Genomic DNA, 15219 nt, shown 5'->3' with positions numbered 1-15219 from the left:
AAACATATTTTTGCCCAGTCTGTTGGTGTGTCTTCTCCTTTACTTGATATTGTCTTCCTCAAGCACTCTTTTTAGTGACTTCCACTTATTAGTTCATTTCACTGAATGAGGGGTTAGACAACCACTGGGGCATAGGAAGCTAACTTCCCCAAAGCACACAGGCAATGACTAGTCGGGCCAGGCAGCCTGACTGCAGGGCCAGTGCACTTCTCAGTCATGACGATTCATCCCTCTGTCAGTGTGAACAGCTGTGCTATGTTTTCCAGACATATATTAATTGTGTTTCTTGTACAAGAGAAGTTGTTTCATGTGCTACATTTTTCATGGGACTGAGTCAACTTTAAATAAGACACTTGGCAGCCACTGCTCCAGAGAAAGAATTTTGTAACAATGATAAAGTTAACAATAGCTAACACTTACATGGCATTTACTCTGCTAGCTATATAGCTCTACGTTCCTATAGTAACTTATTCATATCTGACAACAAGTGCATAAAGTAAATATTAGTATTATCCCCATTATCGGCAAGGAACCTCAGGCAGAGAGGGTAACTTTCTCAAGGAGAACCAGCTAATAGTGTGGCAGAGCTGGTTTCAGTCTGCACTCTTAACCACTTTATTATAATGAGAATCATAACTGTATTCTTTGTTTCTTTTTCTTTTTAAAATTCTTCTTGGTAGAGGGCCGATTAGAGGTGTTCCAAGGTGAGAAATTGCTGTCAGCCATCCCTATGTGGACCACATTTGGGGAACTAGCCATTTTATACAACTGTACAAGGACCGCTTCTGTGAAAGGTAACAGGAGATTAAATGCTATATTTTGGAATTGTTACACAATATTAAGGACAGCCTAATTCAGTTACTCTTGCAACCTGATTTAATCTTTTTGTCCCCCATTGTGTCCCCTATGCTCTTGTTAATAGTCGCAATACTACGCTTATAAAAGGATTTTCATTAAAGAACTTGTCTAAATAATTCAAGTTTAAAAGAGCTTTACCATCAGATACCTGTATATATAGAATATGAACATATGTTTAAACCGAATGATTCCAATATTTTCTTTAATTGCCATTTCACTTGTTACTATATAGACATCTGCCTTAGGCTCATCCAGAATGTTTGCTTTCCATTCTCTATGAGGTTCTGACCATATTATAAATGAGAAAAATTAATTAAACCAGTGAAAATGTATAAATGTCAAAAGAGATGTGAATTAGTTAATGAGAATTTTCACGAATAACTGTTGAGATTAGTTTAATTGTTTCTCCTTAAGATTCCTGTTTTGACTGTATTTAATCTTAGGTTTTCTTCTGAATTACTTAGATGTGGTGTTTCTCAGTGTTTGGGACTGGGTTATGTGTCTCAGCTTTGCTGCAGTGTTTGATAAAAATGCAGATTCAGGGCTTCACTTCAAACCTGAATCAGGTCTCTGGCAATGGGGCCTAAGGATCTGCATTTTTAACAAGAATGTTAAGATAATTCTAATTTACTCAGAGATCCTTAAAATATATCGGTTTTCTGTAGCTACAATGCCTAAATGGCATAAAAAGACACTCATACACGCAGGGAACTTTAACTTTCAATTATTTGCTTGTGAATTCTTCACTGTCTGGATTAGCTCCAGGCTGGCTGGCTTTCTCTTGTATCACAGCACAAATCTGAAATACATCCTGATGATGTCGTGCATAATTGGGCATTGCAAAGTAATTTTAATATCATCCTAAGTAAAACATAATTAGAAAGGAAATCTTGCTACTCACTTCCAAACCATGGTTCATATGAAAGCCAAAAATGATTGTATAAATTACCCACTGTTTACATCACTACTTCCTTTCATTTGCATGTTTAAATAATACATTTTTTCCAAGAAATTTTATTTTATGACAACATAAAAAAATTATTAACATTTTTCGATGTTTTCTTAATGTGAGAAAACATAGTATTTTATTATTTTCTTGATTTTTTTTTCTCATAAAGCTATTACCAATGTTAAAACTTGGGCACTAGATCGAGAGGTATTCCAGAACATAATGAGAAGGACAGCTCAAGCTAGAGATGAACAATACAGAAACTTCCTCAGAAGGTAAGACTAACACATTGGTAGAAAGAGAAAAGATGGTATAACCATATTGTGGATATGTTGGTTTTATTAGAATAATTTCTTCACTATAGCTTCTCTTAAGCATTTTCCACATGATTAAACCAGAAGTATTCCCTTACAGTAAATGCCACGATATATAAAATTTTATATTTAATTCCCATTAGCCTTGTGCCATGATTTATTTCTCCTGCTAATTTTGCCCTTATGTTGATGGAATCATTGTATATAGTGTAGAAAAATGTGCCAAAAATCCAAAAATATTCACCCGGGGTGCCCAGTTGACTTTGAAAGATACTCTATATTTTGGAAGAAAATAGCAAAAGATAATCTTTCTAATAATGCTTTGCTTAGAATAATATTAACATTAATTTATTTTGCTATCCTTACTTGCTTTACCTGACACATTTTTTTTCACATTTTCATAGATACACCATCTTCCAGATTACTATATTTGTAGCAGATTAACATGCCACAATGGTACTGTGCTTGCCCTGATGGCACGGATCTTTGGAACATGCTCATTTTGTGAACTATTCTATACCCCCAACTATTTGGAAGCATCAAATTATAGAGAAACAAATACCTATGTAACTGAAAAGTTAGTCCCACATAAAAATGTTTTTAGAAAGTATAAGTTCCCTATTTCAACTATTTCTGTCTCTTTTGTGGGAGTTTTGACAGTCTCTGAAGCTGTAATACATACTGTAATGAACTGTTATCTGTGATAAGTGGTAACAATAATAAAATACCTCACAGTTTCCAAAAATAAATTCTAAGTTTTTTATAAGCATAGTGATTTTCTCTTGCATGCAGAGCTAGCCTGTAGAACCAATGATTTTAGGGCTGTCCAGTGCTTCGCATAGAGTGAAGACTCAATACCTATTGAATGAACACATGTTAATCAGTGGAACATTGTCGACGTTAAGTTTTCTCACATAGAATCTTGCTGATTTACTCTCCCAAAGTCAATAATGACTCCTGGCAGAGAGATGCAGTTTTGACAACTGGTGCCTTACCTTTATGCCAACCAATGCCTCAGCAATCTGAGGTCTACCTGAGTATAGATTATCTCAAAATCCAACAACTGAGCAATGCAGTTCAGCATTTAAAGCTAATGAACCAAACTTATGCAAAGGCAAAAAGGGATAAACAAATAAACCAGTGCTGGGGGTTGCATTTTAATGTCTGAAGTCAAAACCTGAATCTCTAGGTATAGCTGTTCCTTCCCTTGGAGTCTAGTATGTTCTGTCTTACTGGAAGGAACTGAGAGAATTTACTAGTACGTCTTCCTTCCTTCCTTTTTTCTTTCCTTCCTTCCTTCCTTTTGTTATCTCATTCCTGCATTCATTCAACACTGCCAAGCCCTAACATTGCGGGTTCCATGGTGAACAAGACAAACCTGCTGTCTGCTTTCATAGAGGGGAAATAGACAAAAGAGTTTTCCGCCCATCAATTTCCTCACCAGTCCCCAAAGGTATTCATTTCCAGGGGAGTATTTTCACTAGCGTTGTAGATTCCAGTATGAACTAGAAGTAGATCTTTCAGAAAGGTCATGTTAACCAGTGACAAAATCTGGTTACCCTTTTACCTTTTCATAGATAGGGAGACTTATTAGAGAAAGACATTCTCTTTGTTTCATAATATACCATAAGCTCTTTCTTTTTCCCATTTATATCTTTTTATTATGACGTATGTGATGTATATAGAAGATACATAGTACATGTGTAATTTATAAAACATAATAACAAAATGAGCACCATCAATTTATTGTCCAAACCAAGACGTAGAAAGTGAGCAATGTTCTTGGAGTTCTCACGTGCTCCCATGTGTCATTTCCTGCTCTCCTTGGGGTAGTCTATATTCTGAAGTTTCGTACTAATCATTCCCTTGGTATTCTTTATTGTGTTGCCTATAGCTTGAGTTAGCCTATTTTTCAACTTTATAAAAATGGTGTTATTCTTGCAACTTATTATTATTTTTTTTAAGATTCATCAGTTTGGTTAGTTCAGTCATTTTTCTCTTTTAGAGTTCTGTTATCTGACTCTACCACAGTGCATTTATCTGTCCTCCCACTAGTGGGCGGGAAGGGGGAGGGTTCCAGTTTTTGGCAATTATAGACATTCTTATACATGGCTGCTGGCACATGTGCAAGGGTCAGTCTGGAGATCTCTTTTCAAAAATCAGATTCAATGATGTATATTTGGAGTAGCATCATTTTTTCCTTAGGCATGCCAAATTTTAGATGGTAAGAAAGATGTATTTGTCTTATAGAAATTCTATGAACAGTCCTGAGTAAAAATGGGTAAAGTGGAGAAGAAATTTCTCTAATAGAATAATTTGATCATATTGATTGGTTAATCATACTGAGTGGAGTTTCTGATTTTTTTCCAAATAGTTTCAGTATTCTATTTCATTCTATTTATATTATTATTATTATTATTTGTGAAAGTGTTTCTATTACATACCTCTGGCTATCATTAATTTTAAAAGACAGGATAGTATGACTAATAATCAAAGATCATTTCCATGCTAATTCCTGCATTTCCCCCTGGATTCAGTCTTCACTTAATTATAAGGATTTAGATGAAAATCTGATCCTCTTCTGGAAGCAGAGCTCCTCACCCAAGCTAGTAAAAGAGGTATTGAGATGTGCAGAGAATCACATTTCCGGAAGTGATTCACTTTGTAAACCATCAATAAATGTATGTTTTTTTACCCTGAACAGGCAAAATTTTATTTTTTCCCTTTACAATATCTTACTATTTTTATTTATTTGCCTATGATAAATACCTGTGATTATATGTGTTTATATAATTTCAATGCATTTGAAATTCAGTTATTTATGTGTGATAAATTTGGAGGTTTACTTTGGAAAAATTAAAGTGCCTTTTTAAATGCATGTAAGGATTTTTGAATCTACATATACATTTGTGTTTAGAATTTAATTCAGGAAGATAATGAAATAAATGTTTCTTTTTCATTTTGAAGTGTATCCTTGCTGAAGAATTTACCTGAAGACAAGTTAACCAAGATCATTGACTGCTTAGAAGTGGTAAGAAATTTAAAAGCAAAAAACACATTTTCTTAAGAGATTATATAATCTAGCCATCATTAGCACTGTAGATAAATAAAAAGGAAAAGATGGTACATTGCCAGTCTACAGAGACCAGGAGCCTTTTTCTATTGTAAAAAATGTTAGGCCAATTCATACTGAATTAAGGGATTGGGATGGCTTTGGGGAACTCTTCTGAAATTATAAAAGGAAGTTGGATTTGCATGTGCAAAATGGCATTTGATTTACATATTTTAATCTTGTTAGTATATTTTATAAAACTAATCTGCCTTAAGAAGCATTTGATTTTCTGTGATTAACTTCACAATCTTTTACAGCGTTTTCATAATATAAAGGAGTCAGTGATGCATAATTAGGAAATGGAGTAGAGAAAGGGATATTGGGGCTTTTGGTGACAGACTTTTGAATCATACTTGAAAACTCTAGGCCATGAAACAACATTAGGAAAACAAAACAAAACAAAGAAACACTGCACTTAAGAAGCACTTTACCTATTTTAACATCTAGGGGAAAATGGCATGTTGGAATGTGTTCAAAAACTTCTATTATATTAGGCATCACCCAGATGGTTGGTTCTAGTCCAAGACTAGTCAAGTCTTTTTGTGAATAATGCTTTTATGACATGTACCTTGGATTCTAATGATATGCATTATATGAAAACCTCTTCAGATGTCAGAGGTTAAAATTCAAAGCGAATAACCTCTCCCTAACTTTGTTGGAGGTCAATTTCATTGAAACCAAAATGGCTTTTCCAGAATTTAAAGGAGGTAAGGCATCGTAAAGGAGTCACATATAGACTCTAAGCTTTTATAAAGCTGTTCTCAGTGGGAGAAAATACAAAAAACAACAAAAAAAAAACCCTGCGAGACTGATTGTTGACAGATTTATGCCTCTGTCAATCACAATATGCAATGTAAACTAATATGTGTTGAGAAGGGAGCACTGACCATTTTATCCGCAAGTGTAAGTGACACCAGTAATGTTTCCACTTACAATTCATGGACCCCATCCAGCAGCTTATCAAGGACAGGCCATGATGACACAGTGCCTGGCCTTGTGTTCCAAGAGCGTTCAGATATGAAGTCATTTTCAAGAGGACTGCTTGCCTTGCATCTCTTGGGATTTTCCCAGTGTAACCTAACCCAATCACAGATGTTACAAATTAATAATTCATCCTAATTTCTGAGAGTGTCGTTCTTCTTTTTAAGCTGGAGAGGCTCTATATTTTTTTGTTAACTGAGGAAATCTGTTTTTAATATAATACTAATAGAGTAGATTCACCAGAGGGGAATTCCATGCTGACAGCAAATATTAAAATTTAGTATCATTAAAAATAAACGGTAAATTAGACATATTTATAGCAGCCACAGGCAGCAGCTACAGAATATATAGATGGGGGCTGTGCTCCAGTATTAATTAACACACAATTCAAGTTTGAAAGTCTCATCTTTGAAAAACCCTAGAAAGGCTTCACTATATTTCAGCATTTGCAGACAGCAGCACAGTTTATAAAGGACTCTTTATTCATACCTGGCAAACAAATGCAACTCTGTAACGTGTGAAAATTCCCAAATGTGAGAAAGTGATTAACAAGGGAGTGGTGGGATCTACTTAGAGCTAAGAAAAGCACAGTATTTACCAGCATAGCTTGTATTGATGACCCATCAGCAGGGTCCTGACAACAGCTAATCACTAATGCATCTGAGCTGTGACAGAACGCCCCCCGGTGAGTTATAGGAGCAGCTGTGCCACAAACTGCACTGGCTCCATAAGTTTTGAGAAAAACAGGCTGAATCTGGCATGCTGTTTGGAGTTGATTTGAGAGTTTTTAAAATGTTTGTGTGGGGCGGGGTAAGAGGATCTGTGTGTTTGTTAAGACTTTGACTGTTGAACTGCTAGACCAAATGGCCCCAATTGTGTAGTGGTCCAGTAGCATTTCTTGCTTTAGCTTAAGTAAGCCAGAACATTCAGTCCTAGAAGCAGACACGGTCGCCTTTAAGCCTCTTCTCATCTTCTGATGGAAGAAGGAGAGTGCAAACACTACCAACACCTTCACTGGTGTGCTTTAGAGTTATTAGCGAACATCAGAAAGCATGATATAGATTTTGAATGCACTGCAACTATTAATGATAATGTGACGTCTGAACCTGACAGTTGTGAAGTACAAAAGACAAGAGTGAAAAGTGTTTCTGCTTCCATTCGTGGTGATCAGCCCAGGAAGCGTGGGATTTGACTGTGTGGTTGATGGAAAAGTCACCTAACTCTTTGTTACAGAGCTTTGGCATTTGACTCAGTGACCCTCTGTGCTGTGACTCAGACTCTGGCATGTCATCTTTCACAAAACTGGAGGTGTGGTGGAGTGGGGTGGGGGTGGGGTAGTGTGGAAGGTCCTTGTCCTTGCTCAGATTACCTTTGGTGCTACTTAAAGGGCGGATGTCCAGGTACCACCTCACACTTACTGAATCAGGAACTCTGGTGGAGAAGGGGCCCAGAAATCCACATTTAAGAATTTTAACTATGCAATCCTTATGTTTATTAAAGTTTGAGAAGCACTAGTTCAAAGTGATGAATAGAATACACATCTATATGTAGAGTTTGCTGCAGTCTGTCTCTTTCTTCGGGAATTTTCCTTTTTGTTTTTAAAATCATTTTTTAAAAGTGTAGCTTTTCTTACAGTTCCTGCTAATGATTGGCTAAGCCAGAGGATCTTTCTTATTTTAATAATTACATACAGAGCCATACGAAACTTGAGATAATTGTGGCTTTTGCCACAGTTTATAGTCGTCTTGGTTAAAGGTGGGGCAGCTGGGTGTTGTAGAAAGTCCACTTGTCCAAAGTCCAGTGATTGGGGTTTGTGATCAAGCCTCTGTCACCAGCAGCTGTCAGCTAATTGTGGTGGGCATTAGTGTCTTCTCGTCTGTAAAATAAGGGGGTGGTGGGCCTCATCTTGAGGAATTATTTCAATGCTTTAATTTCAGGATTCTATTTCTTTGGCTCACCCACATCAGAGGAATTTCTGTTGGTTTTCATTTTTTAGGTTCTGGTTCCTTAGAATTTGACAATCAGGTACTAAATTATGGCTCATAGGGTCCACTGATCCAGGTGTGTTTGCTTTAAAATCCCTAAGTTATTTTAACTATTGTACTTGGGCAAACAAAAAATCGCTGGCAACAACCCAAATAACTGTATACAGTTTTTTAAGCAACCAGCTTGAGTACAAAGTCACATGGTGCACAGTGTGTATGTGTGTGTGTGTGTGTGTGTGTGTGTGTGTGTGTGTTCCCATGTTCTACATCTGATTGTATATCATCAATACTTCTTTGTAATGAAGATTTCTAGCCATACCCTAAAGGCTCTAAGGAATTCACAGGCTTCCTTCTTTGTTTTTGTCCTCCATCACCTTGGGTTTTTCTTCTGGTTTTATGTTTTCTATTTAAAGGCATTCAGCCTCCAGCATTTTGTTAGACTGTCATAGAATGAGCATTTTCTTTACAGTGAAAAAAAAAATCTTTCCATCTTTAGCTGTCACTGTTTGTATAGGATTCTTCTGATCTCTACCTCTCAGTCTGTCCTGGAATTAGTTCCTTATTTTCTTTCTCTTGCCATACACTCAGCAGCTACTCTCCGGATTTCTAGACATCTTCTTTTAAAATATCTTTTTCAGAATGTGGGTCACAACTCATGAGTAGGTCATGAAACCAAATTAGAGGAACTTTTTTTTATATCAGAGTAGTAAGTATAAATATTGTTTTGGAATATGTTTCCATTTTATACAAATGTCTGTATGTGTGCATAACAGACGTGTGTATTTGGGCGTACATGTAAAATGTATTTCTCACTGTAGGTCAGAGTGAAAAATGCTTAAAAACCATTGCTCCACAGGATAAGGCCTATGGCTTCTTGGTCCGCTAAGGGACCCCTTTGCAACATAACCACAGGACAATAACCACACTGTTTGCATTTCTCTTTTTGGTCTTGGTGACTACCCTGGCTAGACTGGCTGCACTCCCCACTTGACAAACACTGGCCAGTCTAGCATCATAGCCAGTACTTACCACTATATATTTTTGGTCTGACCTACATCCACAGTCTTTTCTGATCTATGAAGTTACTGTCAACACACTGGGAGGTATTATTTATCTTTCTTCCATGGTTTTGGGTGACAAAGAATCACTCCTGGAAAAAATACCACTAGGAAAGTTCTCCTTAGGAAACAACAAAGCTCTTTCTCACTGTTCCCTTTCAAGCTTCTCCCTTTTAACTAATGTGACAGAAATTAAAGTCGCACATCTACACACACCAAAAAAGTCTTTATAATAATTGAAGAACAACCTAACAGCCCTTGAGTAATTCTCCACATTCCTCTGCTCCATGTGGTAATGGGGACACAGATTGAGATGGGAATAGGAGAGACTTGAAGAGCAGCCTAAAACAGGAACATTCATGTGACACCAGCAGTTTTAGTGAAGAGAATTGAACATTAGCTATGTAATGAAGATGCCTGGACTGTGGTGTCCTAGTCATTCACTTCACCTCCAAGGGTCATAGTCATCTCAACTGTAAAATGGAGCTTGTTTGTTGTGATAAAAAAAAACAAATCAGAAAGAATAAAGAGTTGGAGTAAGCAAACTGTGATGCAAAGGACACAAAATATTATTTGCCAACTAAAATAAAAGTTTGTCCCTTGCTTAAGTAGTATAGTCCAAGGAGGATGGGCCCCATTGGTTCCAAAGAGTCATTCAGGAACCCAAGCTGATGGCTCCTCTGCCATTTTCAACATGGCCCCTCTTCCAGGATCTCTTTGGGCCATGCCATTATGAGTAGGAGGAGAGTATGGAGACGCATGCCTGAAACGGTTCATGGGCCTGGCACGGGGATGGCACATCATTGCTGCTCAGATTCTTTTAACTAGAAGTTAATCATGTGGCCCAGCAGGGAGGCTGGGGAGTGTGATTTCCTGTGGGAGACTTTGGTGACCAGCTCACGGCTTCTTTCATGGGAATTCACAGTCATTAGGTGCCTTGTATGTACCAAATGTGCCCTCAGGTACTTCAGATACAGTATCTCACCTAGCCGTCAAATAATATTACTGTATACTGTACAAATAATATACTGTAAGTAATACAGTCTTAATTTTACAGAAAAGGAGACTGAGATCCAGAAGATTTAAGGAACAGCTAAGCAAACCATTATCATCCTCCTTAATAAGGCAAACATTGAATATTTACTGTTTCAGATGCTTTTAATGCTTCAAAAACATTGTCTTTAATTGTCTTATTGTGGTAGACAGAATGGATCCCCCTAAAATGTCCAGGCCTTGATCCCTGGAATGTGTGAATATGTTATGTTACATGGCAAAAGGGACTTTTCAGATGTAGTTAAGGTTTTGGACCTTGAAATAGGAAGATTATCCTGAATTATCTCAGCGGGCCAAATATAATTCCATGAGCCCTCAAGTGCCGAAAATTTTTTCTGACTCGTGTCAGAGAGATGCAGCAAAAGTGGAAGTCAGAGAGATTCTAAGTAGAAGGAGAATTCCCCGCGCCATTGCTAGTTCTGAAATTTAGGGTACTCTGTGCAAGGACTAAGTACACAGAGGCCTCTAGGAACTAAGCGGCAGTCAGCATGGAAATGGTACCCCCCAGATGACAGCATGGAAATGGGACCTTATCCTAAAACCACAGGAAACTGAATTCTGTCAGCAACCTGATAAAGCTTGAAAGTGGATTTCCCCCCGGATTTTCCAGAAAGGAACACAACCCTGCTAACACTCTGAATTCAGTCCTGTGTGACCCAACATGGAGAAGTCCAGTTGAGCCACACTGTGTCTGAACACTGTGACCCACAGACGCATTAAATGGGTGTTGTTTTAAGCCACTAAGTGTGGTTATTTGTTTCACCAGCAACAGAAAGCTAGTGTGCTTCTATTCTCTAAATATTTAAGTAAATGTTCTTATTTGAACTTCATGGATTGATGGAAGTGAAATTCAAAGCAGAACTAGGATTTGAATCTAGAACTGTTTGGCTTCAAAGTAATTTGTCCCCTAAGATATTATGCTTCCTTCCATAAGTGGTTTAAATGTATCATAAAGTGTACATAGTGCTATGTAAATAAAAGGTATGTTTAATAGTATTAGGAATAATATTGATTCCATAAATGGAAAAAGGTTTTGAGAATAAATGACCAAAAAATATATTGAAATATAGTAGACACAAAAGTTGTTTTGTTTGAATTTTACTTTCAAGTCTTAAAGAAAAAGAAGAGACAGTTCTTAACTATAGTTAACTACCTATTAAAAAAATTAAGCCCATTGTTGCTTGTATAAATGATGAAGAGATAGATCTATTTTAGTTCTGTGACTTTGAGACAGAATCACATTAAAGTAAAGTAGGGGTGGACAATTTCATCCATCTTTTGTTCTCTAAGAGACTGAATTGCTCTTTTGGTCTGGCAGGTGGATGAATTTTTCCTACCCAAGAATTCTTTCATTATACACACATATAGGAGGGAAACAGAAAAAAGTAACAGTTTGAGATTTCATGTGGATAAACTTACACGGAAGAACACAATTTACATGTAAAAAAATCTAATGTCAATCTTTTATAATGATAAATCTTTGGGAAAAATCCATATGAAAGAGCTACTTACTGTGTATGTAGAATGTTCCCAACCTTTGCTCATCAAGGAATTAGAAATGGAGGCTGATACTCCTAATATCCATTGGGGATAATATTTTCAGTTTATTAGATGATCATTTGTTATTCTTTTAAACTCTAACCTAGACCTAGTATCAGACTGTTGCAGATCACTAGACAGTTTATATTTAGATTATTTAGGTGGAAGCTACCTGTATATCAGTGATTATTGCTCTGCTGTCCTTTCTCTCTTCATGTTTTCAGGCTCCATGCCTGAAATTCAGCATTCCAGGTGATTTTTTTTTCTGTGAAACATAAACATAAACACAGATAATAAAACAAAAATCCACAGTTTATGACTGCAGTGTTTAAGGTTGCAGATACAAACCCAAAAAGTGAAAGAGTCAGGTGTGAATGATCATTTTAAAGACACGATGAGTTCTCTTTCATGTAGGTCTTCTTCGGTGCATCTCCACTGGATCTAACCTTTTTTTCCCTCTCATCCCAATAGGAATACTATGACAAAGGAGATTATATTATACGAGAGGGCGAGGAAGGAAGTACCTTTTTCATTTTAGCCAAAGGAAAGGTAAATATTAATTATAGCTTACTTACATCAAAAAGTCTTTCCAAATCAGCTTTCCATAAATGCAGCAGTGCTCTGCATTGTGGTATGAGAAGTTCTCTGCACTGAACAGGTAACGGTGCTTCTGCTCAGAAGAATCTGGTGGGGTTCGGTCTGAGCGCTGGGTTTGGGGACATAGGAGACTTGTGATTTTTCATTCAGCGAGTCAATTGTAAATAACAAATTCAGAATTCCTGATACATAGCCTTGTTCTTCATTAATTTGTCAACTCTGTTTGGCGTTTTGAAACAATCAAAGTTCCTACAGGACAGTTATTATTTTCTTTGAGGATCCTTAGGAAGGACTAACTGGATTCACATAAATATTTTTAACATTGGGTGGTGGGGTTTGAATGGAGCATCTTCCTCTTACAGAAGAAGTCATTTGATCGTTCCAGCTGAGACAGTAACTTGCTAGTGATCTTCGGAGGTCACTTTGACTTTTTTGGACCTCATTTCGTTATGTATAAGATGACTGGATTATTTCTAAGGCCCCTTCTAGCTGTGAGTGTGTGATTTTCTACTAGCCCCTGGGTCCAAGATCAGGGCTGGAACATTTTCCCATCCGTCAGCTACAACAAACAGCTGGTAGAAGAGAAAGAACTCTGCAATTGCAGACAGCAATGGGCAGGCATCGAGCTATAGGACAGTTTGGCTCAGGACTTTAATTCATATACGATAGCTCAAGTTGATTTAGCTGCTGATGAAAATTTTATACTAAGATATGCAATAGATCTTTGTCTTTACCTAGGTATTGAGTGGATCACATGTTGACTCTTTACAATGGTCCTTGGAGATAAAAAAGCATTTGTCAAATACTGAAAGACAGTAAAATCTTGAGCACCTGTGTCTATAAACTGTCAGACTTTTACAAATGTTCTTTCTTTCATGGAAAAGTTTATCATCAAAGAGTCAGACACTGCCCTTTGTAAAGTGGTTTGTGGTTGAACTTTGAACTGGGCCCCCAGTGAAGGAAAAAAAATTAACAAAATAGTTTCAAACTTCAGAAACTCTTTAACACTGAGAACCACTTTTATTATTTCTCCCCAACTTGGACCCCATGCTTTGAAAGAATTCTGGCTAATAAATAAATTACATTAATTTTTTTTTAATTCATTGTGACTTTGATAAATGCTAATCAGAATTTCTAATCAGCATAAAGCAACCCTTGTTACCATGTTGAACTGGAATAATTCTAGCCACAAACAAGGAATATTGAAGTTTTTGTTTGGCTTTACCGTGGGGGTTCTGAAACCTTTCTGGGCTGTGGATTACAATGACCTATGAAAGTGTATGGATCCTTCTCCACATCCACATTTTTCATTCAGCGAGTCAATTGTAAATAACAAATTCAGAATTCCTGATACATAGCCTTGTTCTTCATTAATTTGTCAACTCTGTTTGGCGTTTTGAAACAATCAAAGTTCCTACGGGACAGTTATTATTTTCTTTGAGGATCCTTAGGAAGGACTAACTGGATTCACATAAATATTTTTAACATTGGGTGGTGGGGTTTGAATGGAGCATCTTCCTCTTACAGAAGAAGTCATTTGATCGTGTTAAATCACAGAATTTCTCAGCCCATCCATATTGTCCTAGCTACTGCAAAATTAAACAAGGGCTGTCTTTTTCCTTGTTCAGTCAAGTTTGTATAGAGCTGATTCTTCCTTTTTCTTCTCTCTCTTTTTAATTGTTTGATATAATTTAGGTAAAAGTCACCCAGAGTACAGAGGGCCACGATCAACCACAACTGATAAAAACACTGGAGAAAGGAGAATATTTTGGAGAAAAAGCTCTTATCAGGTGAATCCATGACTTTATATACCATACTAAAATAATTCTTGGATTGTTTCATATGTGCAACCACTCATGTAGAGTTGTCAAACTGAGCTACCAAATTAATGGTAGCCAAAGTCCAGGAATTAAACAAAAATTATAAACTGACGTCTAAAAAAATTCATTGCTATGCAGGAAATAAGTGTACTATTTTTGCACAGGAAATAAATTGGAAAGTCTTAAGTTTGTTAGTGAAAATAAGATGCTCTCTTAGAACTTTTAGTTTAAAAAAGAGAGAAAAAGATTAAAGAAGTGAAAATTATATTTTCCCTTTACGAATGAGTTTTCATATTTCCAGGATTTGAAATATTGTTATTTTCTCCCTTTAAAAAAATATCAAATAATGACTTTACATATTTTGTGTGCTTTTTAATCATCATAACAAAAGTTATATTTTCTTAAGAGTTTTTATCAACTCATTTTGCAAGTTTTAGAAACAACTTAAAAGAATGTATTATATTTGAAATTTCTACCTACACCTTAGGTCTTTGGAGGTATGAGTTTATTTATTGTTGATCTGCCTTATAGAAGAAATGTTTGTAAAGGTAAATCAAGTGGCTCAGGAAACATTTTTGTACTTCCTGGAACTCAGAAAACAAACTCAAGTCTGAAGAAATACATTTTTGTAAATGTAAATAACTTATTAAAAGATCAAGTTAAAGTTTTGAGCAATACCTTCTTTTGGAGTCAGATGTTTTTAAATAATACTTGAAATTAGTTAAGAAATCCCTTAATATTTATATTATTACTAAATGCTTTCATTTCATAAGTAAAATAAAATCATATGCTCGTAAAAAGAAGAAGTATTTCTCTTCATTTTCTCTTATCTTCCTCTTAATTCTTATCTTCCTGTTAACTCTTGTCTAGAAAGCCTCAGTTCCACTGATTTGTATGTCAGGATTACATAAGGACAGAACAAACAAAAAGTATTAATAATTAATATCTGCAGA

The 15219-nt window shown here is 36.2% G+C and overlaps 1 protein-coding gene across 3 annotated transcripts in view; it reads left to right on the top strand.

Annotated features, from left to right (window-relative positions):
• Positions 1-15219, top strand: part of PRKG2 (protein kinase cGMP-dependent 2) — a 97464-nt gene that overhangs the window by 34624 nt on the left and 47621 nt on the right. For all 3 annotated transcript variants that reach the window (XM_033105262.1, XM_033105263.1, XM_033105261.1), the window contains exons 4-8: positions 681-794; positions 1977-2082; positions 5089-5152; positions 12321-12398; positions 14142-14236. In XM_033105262.1, the coding sequence (XP_032961153.1) occupies positions 681-794; positions 1977-2082; positions 5089-5152; positions 12321-12398; positions 14142-14236 (457 nt within the window). The remainder of the gene's footprint in view (positions 1-680; positions 795-1976; positions 2083-5088; positions 5153-12320; positions 12399-14141; positions 14237-15219) is intronic.

The sequence above is a fragment of the Rhinolophus ferrumequinum genome, chromosome 5 (genome assembly GCF_004115265.2).
Source record: "Rhinolophus ferrumequinum isolate MPI-CBG mRhiFer1 chromosome 5, mRhiFer1_v1.p, whole genome shotgun sequence".
NCBI lineage: Eukaryota > Metazoa > Chordata > Mammalia > Chiroptera > Rhinolophidae > Rhinolophus > Rhinolophus ferrumequinum.
The sequence above is the reverse complement of the archived record's forward strand: the minus strand, read 5'-3'. Positions and strand labels throughout refer to the sequence as shown.